At 44.5% G+C, this 19959-nt stretch overlaps 1 protein-coding gene across 1 annotated transcript in view; it reads left to right on the top strand.

Annotated features, from left to right (window-relative positions):
* NCEH1 (neutral cholesterol ester hydrolase 1) overlaps nucleotides 1-19959 on the top strand; it is a 58159-nt gene that overhangs the window by 12622 nt on the left and 25578 nt on the right. Inside the window, exon 2 of the mRNA XM_077290523.1 lies at nucleotides 17596-17824. Within this exon, the coding sequence (XP_077146638.1) occupies nucleotides 17596-17824 (229 nt within the window). The remainder of the gene's footprint in view (nucleotides 1-17595; nucleotides 17825-19959) is intronic.

The following is a 19959-nucleotide window of genomic DNA, read 5'->3' on the forward strand; positions in this document are numbered from 1 at the left end:
CAGGTAACGATCTGACTGGAGTTAAATAGAGCAGCCAGCCAAGGCCTAAACGAGGTCAGCTGGGGAAGGAACCTCAGGACCAGCAGCTTCACTCACAGCCACCAGAGGGAGTCCATGGACAGAACTCGCTGAAGTACCATTCATAACCACAGGAGGGAGTTCGAGAAAAGAATTCACAACAGTACCCCCCCCCTTGAGGAGGGGTCACCGAACCCTCACCAGAGCCTCCAGGCCGATCCGGACGAGCCAAATGAAAGGCACGAACAAGATCGGCAGCATGAACATCAGAGGCAACCACCCAGGAATTATCCTCCTGACCATAACCTTTCCACTTGACTAGGTACTGAAGTTTCTGTCTCGAAACACGAGAATCCAAAATCTTCTCCACCACATACTCCAACTCCCCCTCAACCAACACCGGGGCAGGAGGATCAACGGAGGGAACCATAGGAGCCACATATCTCCGCAATAACGACCTATGGAACACATTATGGATGGCGAAAGAAGCCGGAAGGTCCAAACAAAATGACACAGGATTAAGAATTTCAGAAATCTTATAAGGACCAATGAAACGAGGCTTAAACTTAGGAGACAAAACCTTCATAGGAACATAACGAGACGACAACCAAACCAAATCCCCAACATGAAGTCGGGGACCAACACAGCGACGGCGGTTAGCGAAACGTTGAGCCTTCTCCTGGGACAATGTCAAATTGTCCACTACGTGAGTCCAAATTTGCTGCAACCTGTCCACCACAGAATCCACACCAGGACAGTCCAAAGGCTCAACCTGCCCTGAAGAAAAACGAGGGTGGAAACCAGAATTACAGAAAAAAGGCGAAACCAAAGTGGCCGAGCTGGCCCGATTATTAAGGGCGAACTCAGCCAAAGGCAAGAAGGACACCCAATCATCCTGATCAGCAGAAACAAAGCATCTCAGATATGTTTCCAAAGTCTGATTGGTTCGTTCGGTTTGGCCATTTGTCTGAGGATGGAAAGCTGAAGAAAAAGACAAATCAATGCCCATCTTAGCACAAAAGGACCGCCAAAATCTTGAAACAAACTGGGAACCTCTGTCCGACACGATGTTCTCCTAAATGCCATGTAAACGAACCACATGCTGGAAAAACAATGGAACCAAATCAGAGGAGGAAGGCAATTTAGGCAAAGGTACCTAATGGACCATCTCAGAGAAGCGATCACAAACCACCCAGATAACTGACATCCTCTGAGAGACAGGGAGATCTGAAATAAAATCCATGGAAATATGCGTCCAGGGCCTCTTCGGGACCGGCAAGGGCAAAAGCAGCCCACTGGCACGAGAACAGCAGGGCTTAGCCCGAGCACAAGTCCCACAGGACTGCACAAAAGAACGCACATCTCGTGACAAGGAAGGCCACCAAAAGGATCTAGCCACCAAATCTCTGGTACCAAAGATTCCAGGATGACCAGCCAACACCGAACAATGAACCTCAGAGATTACTAGTCCATCTATCAGGGACAAACAGCTTCTCCGCTGGGCAACGGTCAGGTCTATCAGCCTGAAACTCCTGCAGCACCCGCCGCAAATCAGGGGAGATGGCAGACAAAATTACCCCCTCTTTGAGAATACCAGCCGGCTCAGGAACTCCTGGAGAATCAGGCACAAAACTCCTTGAAAGGGCATCAGCCTTCACATTCTTAGAACCCGGAAGGTACGAAACCACAAAATTGAAGCGGGAGAAAAACAGCGACCATCGAGCCTGTCTAGGATTCAACCGCTTGGCAGACTCGAGATAAGTCAGGTTCTTGTGATCCGTCAAGACCACCACGCGATGCTTGGCTCCTTCAAGCCAATGTCGCCACTCCTCAAACGCCCACTTCATAGCCAACAACTCTCAATTGCCCACATCATAATTGCGCTCAGCAGGCGAAAACTTTCTAGAAAAGAAAGCACATGGTTTCATCACAGAGCCATCAGAACCTCTTTGAGACAAAACAGCCCCTGCTCCAATCTCAGAAGCATCCACCTCGACCTGAAACGGGAGCGAAACATCTGGCTGACACAACACAGGGGCAGAAGAAAAACGACGCTTCAGCTCCTGAAAAGCCTCAACGGCCGCAGAGGACCAATTGACCACATCCGCACCTTTCTTGGTTAAATCAGTCAATGGTTTAACAACACTAAAAAAATTAGCGATGAAGCGATGGTAAAAATTAGCAAAGCCCAGGAATTTCTGAAGGCTCTTCACAGAAGTAGGCTGAGTCCAATCATAAATGGCCTGAACTTTAACAGGGTCCATCTCGATGGTAGAAGGGGAAAAAATGAAGCCCAAAAATGAAACCTTCTGAACTCCAAAGAGACATTTAGACCCCTTCACAAACAAGGAATTAGCACGAAGGACCTGGAACACCATTCTGACCTGCTTCACATGAGACGCCCAATCGTCCGAAAAGACCAAAATATCATCCAAATATACAATCATGAATCTATCCAGGTACTTTCGGAAGATGTCATGCATAAAGGACTGAAACACAGATGGAGCATTAGAAAGCCCGAATGGCATCACCAAGTACTCAAAATGGCCCTCGGGCGTATTAAATGCTGTTTTCCATTCGTCGCCCCGTTTAATACGCACAAGATTATACGCCCCTCGAAGATCTATCTTGGTGAACCAGCTAGCCCCCTTAATCCGAGCAAACAAATCAGACAGTAGCGGCAAAGGGTACTGAAATTTGACGGTGATTTTATTGAGAAGGCGGTAATCTATACAAGGTCTCAGAGAACCATTCTTCTTGGCCACAAAAAAGAACCCTGCTCCCAACGGTGACGACGACGGGCGAATATGCCCTTTCTCCAAGGACTCCTTTATATAACTCCGCATTGCAGCGTGTTCTGGCACAGATAAATTGAACAGTCGGCCCTTCAGAAACTTACTACCAGGAATCAAATTAATAGCACAATCGCAATCCCTATGAGGAGGTAGGGCACTGGATTTGGGCTCATCAAATACATCCCGGTAATCTGACAAGAACTCAGGGACTTCAGAAGGATGGGAAGACGAAATAGACAACAATGGGACATCCCCATGTACCCCTTGACAACCCCAACTGGATACAGACATTGATTTCCAATCCAATACTGGATTATGGACCTGTAGCCATGGCAAACCCAAAACGACCACATCATGCAGATTATGCAACACCAAAAAGCGAATATCCTCCTGATGTGCAGGAGCCATGCACATGGTCAATTGAGTCCAGTACTGAGGCTTATTCTTGGCCAAAGGTGTAGCATCAATTCCTCTCAATGGAATAGGATACTGTAAGGGCTCCAAGAAAAAACCACAGCGCCTGGCAAACTCCAAGTCCATCAAATTCAGGGCAGCGCCTGAATCCACAAATGCCATAACAGAATAGGACGACAAAGAGCAAATCAGAGTAACGGAATAGAGCCCGATGTTCAGTATATTCTTACAGTAGGGTGGTGGACTATAGATCCGATGTGTCCTCTCTGCTGACGAACGCCTGGCTGGTTTGGAGCTCTTGATCCATGCACACATGACCTTTCCCCTACTTCTCGCACGCTCATCACCACATAGCTCACACACGGAGCTGTGAACACGGTCACAGGACAAAAGGACGCAGAATGGCCGGCTGTGCCCTGAGTTATGGACCATACGTCTTACTGTAGGAGCAGCAATGTCTGCCAGTATTCCTTTATGCTGGCATCTGATGGTCCAGTACAGCGCACGACCAGGCACATAACTCGCTATAAGGCGCCTGATAATAAGCTATCAGCAGCCTTCTTCTATCTTTTCCAAGTAAAGTTCTGCTGTTTTTATAGGATCCGAAATACACAAATAATGGAAGTGGCGCGCTCGCTGCTGGCCGGGCACCATCGGCACTACATGGACCACATTGACTATAAGGTCCTGTTACCTTTATTGTTTCCAGCAATCTTTTTCTAATTTGGGGGGCTGGATCTGCTCCAATACAAAGGTGAGCAGACTCTAAAGTCATCGGAAAAAATGCATTATGTCTGGACCTGCAATGTTCTATATTTTATAGCAGAATTTTCCAACCTGCAGCACGAGTACCAAAGAGCATGCTTCAGGCTCAAGGGGTGCACGATGAGGCCTACTAGATTTTGCAACTATGAACTGGATGCTGATACAGATCAGTGAGCAGACAGTCACGTCTGCCCTCGCTGAGTGGTGGCAGCACTGCGGCCATGCTGATACTGTCCCACACAATTATTCTGGAGGCTTGCCTTTTTAAAAAAGAGGGTAATAGTAACTACCTTCTTTGTAGTGACCATCCTACCTAACTAGAATGGTGTCGATATTAGCATGGCCGCACAGAAAAACACGATTGGAAGATGGCGACCGACCTGGGATCCAAGATGGGGCTAAGCCCCCGCTGACCTCTATAATTTCATCTTGAAGAGTAGGGAGCAGCAGGCAGCTAATTAGCTGCCAAACCAGCTTCCATTTTTATTATTTTAGCAGTACAAGAATATATCTTTTGTTTTAAACGTGATAGACCAACACAGATTAACTTTATTCTCACTTATGTTATTTTGACAAGATACTTGACCGATCCCTTCCTTGGGGGCACGTGGTTGTAACCTGTATGTGTGCCATGAAAGGGCTGTAAAAGAAAAAGTTTTGAAACTGTGTTTCATGTTGGAAAATAGATTGCTCTCAGTAAATCATTTTGTTAATATGAAACCTTGTAATGGATAACAAAAATAAAATAAGTGATGTTACAAAGTTAGCTTTCAAGACTTCTTAAAGAAGCACACAGGCAGCTTACTGGTATACAGAACCATATCAAACTAGTTGAATATTCAGCTCCAAAATATAAGAAGGAGTTGAAGAGTCATCAGAGGCCGGGGTACAGATTCTACAAACCTTTTAGACTTAAAACCTGACAATCCTAGAATAGGAATTTTTGACATGCTTCCCAAGTTATGTGGGCTAGGTAATTCAGGGAGGCTAATTATCTCAAGATTGGAAACACTCACTGAGAAAATCTAAGGATGGATAGAGAGGGTCCTTAAACCACTGGTAAGAAAAGCAGCCAGCCATCTGCAGAAACCTGTTGAACAAGCTATCTACCATGGATCCCCTCCTTAGAATGCCGTCCTAGACTCTATGGATGTGGAATCCCTGTATTCTAACATCCCACATGAAGATGGAAGAGTCATCTGCCAGATGTATCTAGAAACCAATAGGATCCCTTTTGAGTCTCTACTACAACTTACCAGATTTAGCCTCATGCATATTTTTTTTATTATTTTTGTGAGCAGCTATATCAACAACAAACCGGAACTGCTGTGGGCAGCAATAGGCACCTGAATGCACCAAGCTCTTCATGGCTAAGTGGGAACGTGACTTTTTTAGCTTCTTGCTCCATCAAAACCTTGACCTACTTCTGTTAAATCAATGAAGTCTGGACCAGGGCCGGAGTGGCCATCTGGGAATTCTGGCAAATGCCAGAAGGGCCTGTCTGGTTGTGGGCTGCCTTGTCTTGAACGTTGTCAACAGAATCGGTGTTCTCAAGACACCCACACTGTTAAGAGTTGTGATGACAAAGTTGCTGAATCAGTCACTTACCCCACCAGGCTACCGGTATCATTAGAAATAATGGTCTTGTAGAAAATCTTGCTTTCCTCTATTCAGGGTAATATTAGTGATATATCCCATCTTGTGCTTGGGGACGGGGACAGCATGAGCCTGTGTGATTTGAAATGCCAGGGCTGAATTTCAGTCCCAGTCCGTCCCTGGTCTGGACCGATTTAATGCATTTCATCCCACCACAAACTTGACATTGGAACACTCATATATGGAAATTAACTTTTTGGATACCACCATAAAAATATAAAATGGTTCAATTCAGACATCCGTGTATTGTAAACCAGTTGACTGATGTACATACCGTACCTCAGATAGGACAGCTTCCACCTGAAAAACAATAAAAAGTCTATTGTCTATAGCCAAGCCATCAGATATAATCGTATGTGTTGTAGCCCAACAGACAAGGATGGACACTTCACCTGTCTTAAAAAGACATACCATATATACTCGAGTATAAGCCGAAATTTTCGGCCCCTTTTTTAGGCTGAAAGTGCCCCTCTCGGCTTATACTCGAGTCACCCCCACTGGTCTGTCTCCCATCACCCCCACCAATCTGTCTCCCCTCTCCCCCGGTCTGTCTCTCTGTCACATCATACTCGCCCTCCTACGCGGTCTGCACGTCCCTGCTTCCCTGATGCGATGGTCTCTTCGGTGTCGGCAGCTGTTCCTGTGTTCAGCGGTCACATGGTACCGCTCATTAAAGTATTGACTATGGATGCGACTCCACTCCCATGGGGGTCGAGCGCATATTCATTACTTTAATGAGCGGTACCAGTGACCGCTAAACACAGGAAGAGATGCCGGCGCCGGAGAGACCATCACATCAGAGAAGCTGCCAGGGACCGCGTCGGGAGGGTGAGTATGACTGGGGAGGGTGATCATTGTGATATTCACCTGTCCCCGTTCCACCTCCGGGCTCCGTCTTCTGCGTCCTCTGGCTGTGACTTTCAGATCAGAGGGTGAGATGACGAGATTAGTGTGTGCCCTCTGCCTGAACAGTCACTGCAGAAGAGACCCGGAAGACGGGCCATAATCAACCTTTATGCAGCATTGTATGGTGCAAATGTTTCTATGGAGCATCTTATGGAGCCATAATCAACCTTTGTGCAGCATTATATGGGGCATATTTTTGTATGGAGCATCTTATAGGGCCCATCATGAACTTTATGGAGCATTATATGGGGTGTATTTTGTATGGGGCATCTTATGGGGCCATCATTCACCTTTATGAATCATTATATGGGGCATATTTTAATATGGAGCATCTTATGGGGATATTATTAACCTTTGTGCAGTGCAGCATTATTTGGGGCATATTTTTTGTATGGAGCATCTTATGGGGCCCTGTTATGATTGAACTGGTGGTTAGGAGCACTAGAAATGACCAGATGAGCAAACTAGTAATACAGGACGAGCTCTGGGAAGTGGGAGCTCTGCTGACCGCAACCCCTAATCCTATCACAACAACTAGAAATAGCAGTGGAGCGTTCCTGACTCTGCCTAGACGCCTCTTCACAGCCTAAGAGCTAACTACCCCTAAAGATAGAAAATACAGCCTACCTTGCCTCAGAGAAATTCCCCAAAGAAATAGGCAGCCCCCCACATATATTGACTGTGAGTTAAGATGGAAGTCACAAACACAGGAATGAAATAGGTTTCAGCAAAGGAGGCCAGACTTAACTAAATAGACTGAGGATAGAAAAGGTATCTTTGCGGTCAGCACAAAAAAACTAACAAAAAACCACGCAGAGTGTGCAAAAGAGAGCACCGCACCGACTCACGGCGCGGTGGTGCCACTCTGCATCCCAGAGCTTCCAGCTAACAAGACAAAATCATAATAGCAAGCTGGACAAAAACACAATGGTAACAAATAAGCTAGCAGGGACTTAGCTTTTGCTTAAGTAGACAGGTAATCTGAAAGATCCAAGAAAACTGACCCAGTACTAGGACATTGACAGCTGGCATCAGGTAACGATCTGACTGGAGTTAAATAGAGCAGCCAGCCAAGGCCTAAACGAGGTCAGCTGGGGAAGGAACCTCAGGACCAGCAGCTTCACTCACAGCCACCAGAGGGAGTCCATGGACAGAACTCGCCGAAGTACCATTCATAACCACAGGAGGGAGTTCGAGAAAAGAATTCACAACAGTACCCCCCCCCTTGAGGAGGGGTCACCGAACCCTCACCAGAGCCTCCAGGCCGATCCGGACGAGCCAAATGAAAGGCACGAACAAGATTGGCAGCATGAACATCAGAGGCAACCACCCAGGAATTATCCTCCTGACCATAACCTTTCCACTTGACTAGGTACTGAAGTTTCTGTCTCGAAACACGAGAATCCAAAATCTTCTCCACCACATACTCCAACTCCCCCTCAACCAACACCGGGGCAGGAGGATCAACGGAGGGAACCATAGGAGCCACATATCTCCGCAATAACGACCTATGGAACACATTATGGATGGCGAAAGAAGCCGGAAGGTCCAAACAAAATGACACAGGATTAAGAATTTCAGAAATCTTATAAGGACCAATGAAACGAGGCTTAAACTTAGGAGACGAAACCTTCATAGGAACATAACGAGACGACAACCAAACCAAATCCCCAACGCGAAGTCGGGGACCAACACAGCGACGGCGGTTAGCGAAACGTTGAGCCTTCTCCTGGGACAATGTCAAATTGTCCACTACGTGAGTCCAAATTTGCTGCAACCTGTCCACCACAGAATCCACACCAGGACAGTCCGAAGGCTCAACCTGCCCTGAAGAAAAACGAGGGTGGAAACCAGAATTACAGAAAAAAGGCGAAACCAAAGTGGCCGAGCTGGCCCGATTATTAAGGGCGAACTCAGCCAAAGGCAAGAAGGACACCCAATCATCCTGATCAGCAGAAACAAAGCATCTCAGATATGTTTCCAAAGTCTGATTGGTTCGTTCGGTTTGGCCATTTGTCTGAGGATGGAAAGCTGAAGAAAAAGACAAATCAATGCCCATCTTAGCACAAAAGGACCGCCAAAATCTTGAAACAAACTGGGAACCTCTGTCCGACACGATGTTCTCCTAAATGCCATGTAAACGAACCACATGCTGGAAAAACAATGGAACCAAATCAGAGGAGGAAGGCAATTTAGGCAAAGGTACCTAATGGACCATCTCAGAGAAGCGATCACAAACCACCCAGATAACTGACATCCTCTGAGAGACAGGGAGATCTGAAATAAAATCCATGGAAATATGCGTCCAGGGCCTCTTCGGGACCGGCAAGGGCAAAAGCAGCCCACTGGCACGAGAACAGCAGGGCTTAGCCCGAGCACAAGTCCCACAGGACTGCACAAAAGAACGCACATCTCGTGACAAGGAAGGCCACCAAAAGGATCTAGCCACCAAATCTCTGGTACCAAAGATTCCAGGATGACCAGCCAACACCGAACAATGAACCTCAGAGATTACTAGTCCATCTATCAGGGACAAACAGCTTCTCCGCTGGGCAACGGTCAGGTCTATCAGCCTGAAACTCCTGCAGCACCCGCCGCAAATCAGGGGAGATGGCAGACAAAATTACCCCCTCTTTGAGAATACCAGCCGGCTCAGGAACTCCTGGAGAATCAGGCACAAAACTCCTTGAAAGGGCATCAGCCTTCACATTCTTAGAACCCGGAAGGTACGAAACCACAAAATTGAAGCGGGAGAAAAACAGCGACCATCGAGCCTGTCTAGGATTCAACCGCTTGGCAGACTCGAGATAAGTCAGGTTCTTGTGATCCGTCAAGACCACCACGCGATGCTTGGCTCCTTCAAGCCAATGTCGCCACTCCTCAAACGCCCACTTCATAGCCAACAACTCTCAATTGCCCACATCATAATTGCGCTCAGCAGGCGAAAACTTTCTAGAAAAGAAAGCACATGGTTTCATCACAGAGCCATCAGAACCTCTTTGAGACAAAACAGCCCCTGCTCCAATCTCAGAAGCATCCACCTCGACCTGAAACGGGAGCGAAACATCTGGCTGACACAACACAGGGGCAGAAGAAAAACGACGCTTCAGCTCCTGAAAAGCCTCAACGGCCGCAGAGGACCAATTGACCACATCCGCACCTTTCTTGGTTAAATCAGTCAATGGTTTAACAACACTAAAAAAATTAGCGATGAAGCGATGGTAAAAATTAGCAAAGCCCAGGAATTTCTGAAGGCTCTTCACAGAAGTAGGCTGAGTCCAATCATAAATGGCCTGAACTTTAACAGGGTCCATCTCGATGGTAGAAGGGGAAAAAATGAAGCCCAAAAATGAAACCTTCTGAACTCCAAAGAGACATTTAGACCCCTTCACAAACAAGGAATTAGCACGAAGGACCTGGAACACCATTCTGACCTGCTTCACATGAGACGCCCAATCGTCCGAAAAGACCAAAATATCATCCAAATATACAATCATGAATCTATCCAGGTACTTTCGGAAGATGTCATGCATAAAGGACTGAAACACAGATGGAGCATTAGAAAGCCCGAATGGCATCACCAAGTACTCAAAATGGCCCTCGGGCGTATTAAATGCTGTTTTCCATTCGTCGCCCCGTTTAATACGCACAAGATTATACGCCCCTCGAAGATCTATCTTGGTGAACCAGCTAGCCCCCTTAATCCGAGCAAACAAATCAGACAGTAGCGGCAAAGGGTACTGAAATTTGACGGTGATTTTATTGAGAAGGCGGTAATCTATACAAGGTCTCAGAGAACCATCCTTCTTGGCCACAAAAAAGAACCCTGCTCCCAACGGTGACGACGACGGGCGAATATGCCCTTTCTCCAAGGACTCCTTTATATAACTCCGCATTGCAGCGTGTTCTGGCACAGATAAATTGAACAGTCGGCCCTTCAGAAACTTACTACCAGGAATCAAATTAATAGCACAATCGCAATCCCTATGAGGAGGTAGGGCACTGGATTTGGGCTCATCAAATACATCCCGGTAATCTGACAAGAACTCAGGGACTTCAGAAGGATGGGAAGACGAAATAGACAACAATGGGACATCCCCATGTACCCCTTGACAACCCCAACTGGATACAGACATTGATTTCCAATCCAATACTGGATTATGGACCTGTAGCCATGGCAAACCCAAAACGACCACATCATGCAGATTATGCAACACCAAAAAGCGAATATCCTCCTGATGTGCAGGAGCCATGCACATGGTCAATTGAGTCCAGTACTGAGGCTTATTCTTGGCCAAAGGTGTAGCATCAATTCCTCTCAATGGAATAGGATACTGTAAGGGCTCCAAGAAAAAACCACAGCGCCTGGCAAACTCCAAGTCCATCAAATTCAGGGCAGCGCCTGAATCCACAAATGCCATAACAGAATAGGACGACAAAGAGCAAATCAGAGTAACGGACAAAATAAATTTTGGCTGTACCGTACCAATGGTGGCAGACCTGGCGAACCGTTTAGTGCGCTTAGGACAATCAGAGATAGCATGAGTGGAGTCACCACAGTAGAAACACAGCCCATTCTGCCGTCTGTACTCTTGCCGTTCAGCTCTGGTCAAGGTCCTGTCACATTGCATAGGCTCAGGCCTCTGCTCAGAAAACACCGCCAAATGGTGCACATTTTTGCGCTCACGTAAGCGTCGATCGATCTGAATGGCCAAGGACATAGACTCATTCAGACCAGCAGGCGTGGGGAATCCCACCATAACATCCTTAAGGGCTTCAGAAAGACCCTTTCTGAAAATTGCCACCAGGGCACATTCATTCCACTGAGTAAGCACAGACCACTTTCTAAACTTCTGACAATATACCTCCGCTTCATCCTGATCCTGACACAAAGCCAGCAAAATTTTCTCTGCCTGATCCACTGAATCTGGTTCATCATAAAGCAATCCAAGCGCCAGAAAAAACGCATCTACATTACGCAATGCAGGTTCTACTGGTGCAAGGGAAAATGCCCAGTCTTGAGGGTCGCCACGCAGCAAAGAAATAATGATTTTTACTTGCTGAATGGGGTCACCAGAGGAGCGGGGTTTCAAAGCAAAAAACAGTCTACAATTATTTTTGAAATTCAGGAACTTAGATCTATCCCCAGAAAACAAATCAGGAATTGGAATTCTGGGTTCTAACATCGGGTTCTGAACTACATAATCTTGAATGCCTTGTACCCTTGCAGTGAGTTGATCCACACAAGAGGACAGACCTTGAATGTCCATATCTACACCTGTGTCCTGAACCACCCAGAGATTTAGGGGAAAAGAGAAACCAAACACGCTGCAGAGGAAAAAAAAAAATGGTCTCAGAACTTCTCTTATCCCTCTATTGAGATGCATTAACACCTTATTGGCCAGCTGTACTGTTATGATTGAACTGGTAATTAGGAGCACTAGAAATGACCAGATGAGCAAACTAGTAATACAGGACGAGCTCTGGGAAGTGGGAGCTCTGCTGACCGCAACCCCTAATCCTATCACAACAACTAGAAATAGCCGTGGAGCGTTCCTGACTCTGCCTAGACGCCTCTTCACAGCCTAAGAGCTAACTACCCCTAAAGATAGAAAATACAGCCTACCTTGCCTCAGAGAAATTCCCCAAAGAAATAGGCAGCCCCCCACATATATTGACTGTGAGTTAAGATGGAAGTCACAAACACAGGAATGAAATAGGTTTCAGCAAAGCAGGCCAGACTTACCTTTTCTATCCTCAGTCTATTTAGTTATCTTTGCGGTCAGCACAAAAAACTAACAAAAAACCACGCAGAGTGTGCAAAAGAGAGCACCGCACCGACTCACGGCGCGGTGGTGCCACTCTGCATCCCAGAGCTTCCAGCTAACAAGACAAAATCATAATAGCAAGCTGGACAAAAACACAATGGTAACAAATAAGCTAGCAGGGACTTAGCTTTTGCTGAAGTAGACAGGTCATCTGAAAGATCCAAGAAAACTGAACCAGTACTAGGACATTGACAGCTGGCATCAGGTAACGATCTGACTGGAGTTAAATAGAGCAGCCAGCCAAGGCCTAAACGAGGTCAGCTGGGGAAGGAACCTCAGAACCAGCAGCTCCACTCACAGCCACCAGAGGGAGTCCATGGACAGAACTCGCCGAAGTACCATTCATAACCACAGGAGGGAGTTCGAGAACAGAATTCACAACAGGGCCCATCATGAACTGTATGGAGCATTATATGGAGCGTATTTTGTATGGAGCATCTTATGGGCCCATCATGAACTTTATTGAGCATTATATGGGGCATATTTTGTATGGCGCATCTTATGGGGCCCATCATGAACTTTATGGAGCATTATATGGGGCTCTTGCTTCAATATTGATACTCAAAAACACTTAACCCCTTTCTGACCTCTCACGGGATAGTACATCTGAGGTCAGAACCCCCGCTTTGATGCGGGCTCCGGCGGTGAGCCTGCATCAAAGCCGGGACATGTCAGCTGTTTTGAACAGCAATAGCGACGAGTGAAATCGCGATCCACCAGCCGCAATTGACTAGTTAAATGCCGCTGTCAAAAGCTGACAGCGGCATTTAAACGGCGCTTCCGGCCATCGGGCCGGAAATGAGCGCATCGTCGGCCCCGTCACATGATCGGGGGTCAGCGATGCATCTGCATAGTAACCATAGAGGTCCTTGAGACCTCTATGGTTGCCGATGCTGGATTACTGTGAGCGCCACCCTGTGGTCGGCGCTCATAGCAATGCAGGAATTCAGCTACATAGGAGCGATCTGATGATCGCTCCCATGTAGCTGAGCCGATCGAGTTGTGCCAGCTTCTAGTCTCCCATGGAGACTATTGAAGCATGGCAAAAGTAAAATAAAATGTGGAAAAAATCTAAAAGTTTAAATCACCCCAAGTTTAATTTCGTCCCATTCAAAATAAAACAATAAAAAAAATCAAACCTACGCATATTTAGTATCGCCGCGTTCAGAATAACCCGATCTACCAATAAAAAAAAGGATTAACCTGATCGCTAAATGGCGTAGCGAGAAAAAAATTTGAAACATCAGAATTACATTTTTTTGGTCGCCTCGACATTGCATTAAAATGCAATAATGGGTGATCAAAAGAACGTATCTGCACAACAGTGGTATCAATAAAAACGTCAGCTTGGAACGCAAAAAATAAGCCCTCAACCAACCCCAGATAATTAAAAATGGAGACGCTACGAGTATCGGAAAATGGCACAATTTTTTATTTTTTTTTGGAAAGTTTGGAATTTTTTTTCACCACTTAGATAAAAAAGAACCTAGACATGTTTGGTGTCTATGAACTCGTAATGTCCTGGAGAATCATAATGGCAGGTCAGTTTTAGCATTTAGTGAACCTAGTAAAAAAGCCAAACAAAAAACAAGTGTGGGATTGCACTTTTTTTGCAATTTCACCGCACTTGGAATTTTTTTCCCGTTTTCTAGTACACCACATGGTAAAACCAATGATGTCGTTCAAAAGTACAACTTGTTTCACAAAAAATAAGCCCTCGCATGGCCATATTGATGGAAAAATAAAAAGTTATGGCTCTGGGAAGGAGGGGAGCGAAAAACGGAAAATCCCAAAGTCATGAAGGGGTTAACCTACTGATGTCTCAATTAATTTTACTTTTATTGGTATCTATTTTTATTTTTGAAATTTACCAGTAGCTGCTGCATTTCCCACCCTAGGCTTATACTCGAGTCATTAAGTTTTCCCAGTTTTTTGTGGCAAAATTAGGGGTCTCCGCTTATACTCGAGTATATACGGGTATGTATTTTTATATGTATATATAATTGTGCCGACTCAGAGAATAAATCCGTCTAATCACTGAGGCCAGGGTCACACTAGAGAGAAATACGGACGTATGAGAGGCGCAAAAACAACACATTGCACACTGACCAATGTTTCTCTATGTGGCAGTTTCCATCAGCCGTATATTTCTCGGCCGAATTTTACAGGCTGAGAAAATCGCAGCATGCTGCGATTGTCAGCATATTCCTCCAAAAATGCGCCAATGAAAGTCTATGGGGGTGAGAAAAATACGGATTCCACACGGACCATGAGTGTGACATGCGAGAAATACGCACCGTTCTATAGAAAAGCCGGTAATTCAGTGCGGTGTACAGTAAAATCACACTGACAGGTTAGAATAGAATACTGTAGGTAGAATAAATGTCTACACATAGTATAGGTATAAAATATATATATATATATATATATATATATATATATATATATATATATATTGTCATTGACTGACACACACACACACACACACACACACACACACACACACACACACACACACACACACACACACACACACCCTTATTTAATACAGAGCTAGATAGCTTAAAAGCCGGTAATTCAATTGCCGGCTTTTGCTATCTCCTTATCAAACGCGACAGCATATGAGACATGGTTTACATACAGTAAACCATGGCATATCCGTTATATTTTTACATATTCCTCACTAATGATGTTAGAAGTGTCCGTGTGTAAAATTTGGGAGCTCTCGGTGTTAAAATAAAGGGTTGAATCATGGAAAAAAATGGCGTGGGCTCCCACACTATTTTCTCCGCCAAAGTGGGAAAGCCAGTGACTGAGGGCAGATATTAATAGCCTAGAGAGGGACCATGGTTATTGCCCCCCCCCCCCGGCTAAAAACATCTGCCCCCAGCCACCCCAGAAAAGGCACATCTGTAAGATGCGCCTATTCTGGCACTTAGCCTCTCTCTACCCACTCCCGTGTAGCGGTGGGATATGGGGTAATATGGGGTTAATGTCACCTTGCTAATGTAAGGTGACATTAAGCCAGGTTAATAATGGAGAGATGTCAATAAGACACCTATCCATTATTAATCCAATAGTAATAAAGGGTTAAATAAACACAAATATGAATAAAGTATTCTAATGAAATAAATACACATGGGGTTTTAATATCTTTATTGTACTCTCAATCTAACTGACCACCTTCGATCTTCTGAAAAAAAATTGAAAAATAAAAAATCACCAATATCCCATACCTGTCCCCCGTACAGTCATGTCCCACGTTGTCAGTCCATCTGAAGGGGTTAAATAAATTTACAACCAGGAGCCTGCTAATGCAGCTGCCTATGGCTATGAAAACTGGGAAATGAATGGAATGCAGCTTCGTTTACTTGCGGTGCTGCGCCCCCTGGTGGCATAAACTCATATGAACTCTATCATGAGAAAATATTGAGAAAAATTCCCTTCCCACTCTAGAGTTCATATGAGTTTATGCCACCAGGAGGTGCAGCACCGCAAGTCAACGAAGCTGCATTCCATTCATTCCCCAGTATTTACAGCCAGGGGCAGCTGCATTAGCAGGCTCCTGGTTGTAAAACTATTTAACCCCTTCAGATGGATATATATATTTTCATGAATACTTGAGCCCATGGATGAATTATATGTCCATTTTGCAAGCCGGCGAGAAAATCTTGCCGTAAGGATGCCATATTCTGTGACACACTTGTGGTTTCAGTATGATCACTGCACCCTTAGATGAATTCATTGAAAGGTGTAGTTTGTAAAATGGGGTCACTTATGGGGAAGGTTCCCCTTCTCTGGTACCTCAGGGTCTCTGCCAATGTGACATGGCATCCGCAAACCATAACAACAAAATCTGAACTATAATATGCTGCTCCTTCCCTTCTGAGCATTCCACTATGCCTGATAAGTATTCCTCGATTACATGTATGGTATTGGCGCACTCAGGAAAAAATTGTGCTATTTTTTGAGGAAAAAAAGCTAACATTTTCATTTTTTCCTTCCAAATTGCTTAAATTCCTGTGAAACACCTGAAGGGTTAATAAAGTTATTGAATGTGCTTTCACGCTCTTCGATTGGTGCAGTTTTTAAAATTGTGTCACTTCTGGGCATTTTCTGCCACATAGGCCCTAAAATTCACTTCAAATATGATGTGGGCTCTTAAAAAATTGGTTTTTTAAATTTAGTTGGGATAACGAGAAATTGCTTATCTACTGTTAACTCTTCTAACTTCCTAAGAAAAACAAATTATGTTTGAAAAATGCTACAGATGTAAAGTAGACGTGATCAATGTTAGTTATGTCTCATACAATTTTTGTGCCCTTTAACCAGATATTTTTTAACATTTTAAAAATTGAAGAAATTTTCACCAAAACTCCGATATTTTCACAAACAAACACACAAAATATCGACCTAAATTTACCTCTGACATAAAGTACAAAGTGTCACAAAAAACATTCTCAATCACTGGGATATGTTGAAGCGTTCCAGAGTTATTACCACATACAAAGACACTGGTCAGGAATTTGAAAACATGCTCTGATAGATATAGACTAACACTGAGAAGTAACTAGTTCATCAGTATGTGAGCCAGAACGAGGCTCTTGTAGACTTACATTGAGAGCTTGAGACCATTAGCTCAGACTTCCGGATAGTCAGGAGCTGCAGCCAAAAGATGGCAGACCGGGTCCAGAAAGGTGCTGGGAAGTGCAGAAGATGGGGACTGGTAAGTGGTGCTTTAATTCTGTGCAGTAAATGTCCTACTTGGGGTGTCTATTTTGGAGAAACAAGACAGAAAAAGTGACTGCAGACTTATCGATTTGCATCAGACAAATGCCGCGGTCCCGGGGCTGTGATGTGGTGGAATGACACCTGGTGCCCGGTGCCCAATCAGCACTGGCATCACTGTCCCCGCCTTCAGACAAACTGAACATGAAGAAAAAGTCCGGGCTGCAGCTGCTCTCTGACTTCCTCTTCCAAGTTTATTTTTTTTAAAGCTGGGACAGCGATGCCAGCGCCGATTGGGTACTGGTGTCAAGTGTCACAACAACCGCATCACAGCCCCGAGGAGAGCGAGTGCTGACACCGCAAGAATGGCACAAACATTTAATTTAAGAAGGGTTTGTCCTAGTAGTGGACAACCCTTCAATATGTCATGTCCTTTATTGTTTTAAAAGTAAACATTTTAATATTTCTTGTTTTGATTTTTGTAGTGCAACTTTGCCCACTATGTGGGTCTTGGTCACCACTTGCGAGTCCTAAATTTTGTGTCCAGCTACTTTGACAAGTTGGATCCAACATCGTCTGCTCATTTAACAGTCACAGACACTGTGTTTGACGGAGTGGAGGTCAGAATCTTCGAACCCAAGAAGGAGCTACATGGTTCATTGCAACGCAGCATCATCTATGTTCATGGAGGAGGATGGGCACTTGGAAGTGCAAGTATGTTTGTGTTCTGGAATTTGATTAGCATGCATATTATAGGAAAGTGAGTTAAAGAGAGAGTCTGAGAGCAAAAAATTACTGTTCAAACCCAACACATGCGCTCCTGAGCAGTTCAGTGCCCCTTTCCCACCTACGTGCTTTCTAGAGTGCTGCTCACCCCTTAATTTTTTTCATAGCCTTTAAAATATCTTCAAAAATAAATGGAAATGTACCAAAGTTATACCCTCAGAATTTAATTAGTGGTCCAAAGTAATACAACAATAAAACATTGTTTTTCAACTTCCATGTTGCAATTTGAAAGAAGAAACAGAATAAACAGCATGTGCAGCAATAAAGGCACACCTAATAGTTGCACACCCTTTGGCATTGATGACGGCCTCCAGACATTTCTTGAAGCCATCTATAAGCTTCTTGCCCTTCTCAGCTGGTATTTTCTCCCACTCTTCCTTTGCAGTTTGTTCAAGCTCTTGAATGTTTGCCGGGTTCTTTTTACCAATGACAGATTTCAGCTCACCCCAAAGATTTGGGGATTGAGGTCAGGACTCATTGCTGGATATTTTAAAACAGTCCATTTTTTTTCTTTTTCAACCATTCCTGTGTACCTTTGGATGTGTACTTTGGGTCATTGTCTTGCTTGAGAATCCATGATCTTTCACTCAAACCAAGGTTTTCTTACACTGGTTAGGACATTTCGCTCTAAAATCTCTTGATAATTCTCTGATTTCATGATTCCTGTGATACTGTCAAGGTATCCAGTACCAGATGCAGCAAAGCAACCCCATATTACGGATCCTCCACCATGCTTAACTGTTGGTAGGGTGTTTTTTGTCTATTTTTTTATTTATCTGTCCACAGAACATTTTCCCAGAAGGATTGTGGTTTATCAAGGTACTCCTTGGCAAATATCAGTTGTTCCTTTTTATGGCTTTTCTTCCGCAATGTCTTTTCCCTGACCTTCAGCCATAAAGTGCTGCTTGGTTTAGTGTGTGGTGTACGATACTTTGTTGAAACTATGACCCAAAACTGTTCCAGGTTGGTCTTCAGGTCTTTGGATGTTTAACGTGGTGTTTTTTCCACCATTCGCACCAACCTTCGAAGACATCTTTTGTCAATTTTCCTCTTTCCCCCACGTCTAGGGAAGTTTTTGACAGTACCATGCTTGACAAACATCTTTACATTGCGCACTGTTGAAACTGAGATACCAAGGTCTTTGGAGATGGCATAATGCTCTTATACTCTTTGGAAGTCTTTGTTTTTGCTAATAATAGCAGTTCTGATCTCCTCAGACAGCTTCTTTGTCTTCACAATTGTGACAAAGGAACCCCACCTACCATGTGGCTGTTTGAAACAATGAAGTAATCATTCATTGGCTAATTCATGTCACATAGGCACCGATAATTAATAACGGATGATTCCCATTTGTGATTTACCGCAGGCGAGTCAAAATGTGTTTCCATACTAATTTAATGTGAAGGGTGCCAATACCAGTGTCAAAGAAAGCTTTATGTTTTTCTAATTTTCCCTTCCATTGTTTTGAATTTTAAATGATTGTTTTTCATTTCCTTTTTTATATTTAACACGAGTGCTTTATACAAAAAAAACTGTTTAACTTGATTCTTTTTTTTTTTTTTCAGGAGATATTCCACATACTTAAACTTCATGGGTGCCAATAACTATGAGCAGGACTGTATCTCTGCCCTTCTCTGGCTCTGTATAAAGCCAGAGATGTCAATGTAATTAGTTTGAACAGTCATTTTGTGCTGACAGACTCTCTTTAGAGGGAGTCTATCAGCACAGAATGACTGATCAAACTAAGCACAGGCTGTCATGACATTGTTACAGGATCTCCTGGGACTAGGGGCTCCTTCCCTATCCCTAAAGCTAGGGGCGTACTAGCTATGCCTGCTTCCTTGATATTTTCTGAAGGTGACGACATTGGTCCCACATGTTTTGCTGAGCTCCTAAATCAGCGCTTATCTGTCCCCTTTCCCACCCATGGAAGTGGGGAGTTGTAGTGTATGAGAATGCGCAAACTATACTAACAAGACATACAGGGATAAATGAAAATGCAAATCACACAAATAAGCACTCACAAACAACAGAGTGGAAAATCGGGAAATAAAGGGAGAAAA

The sequence above is a fragment of the Ranitomeya variabilis genome, chromosome 2 (assembly GCF_051348905.1).
Source record: "Ranitomeya variabilis isolate aRanVar5 chromosome 2, aRanVar5.hap1, whole genome shotgun sequence".
NCBI lineage: Eukaryota > Metazoa > Chordata > Amphibia > Anura > Dendrobatidae > Ranitomeya > Ranitomeya variabilis.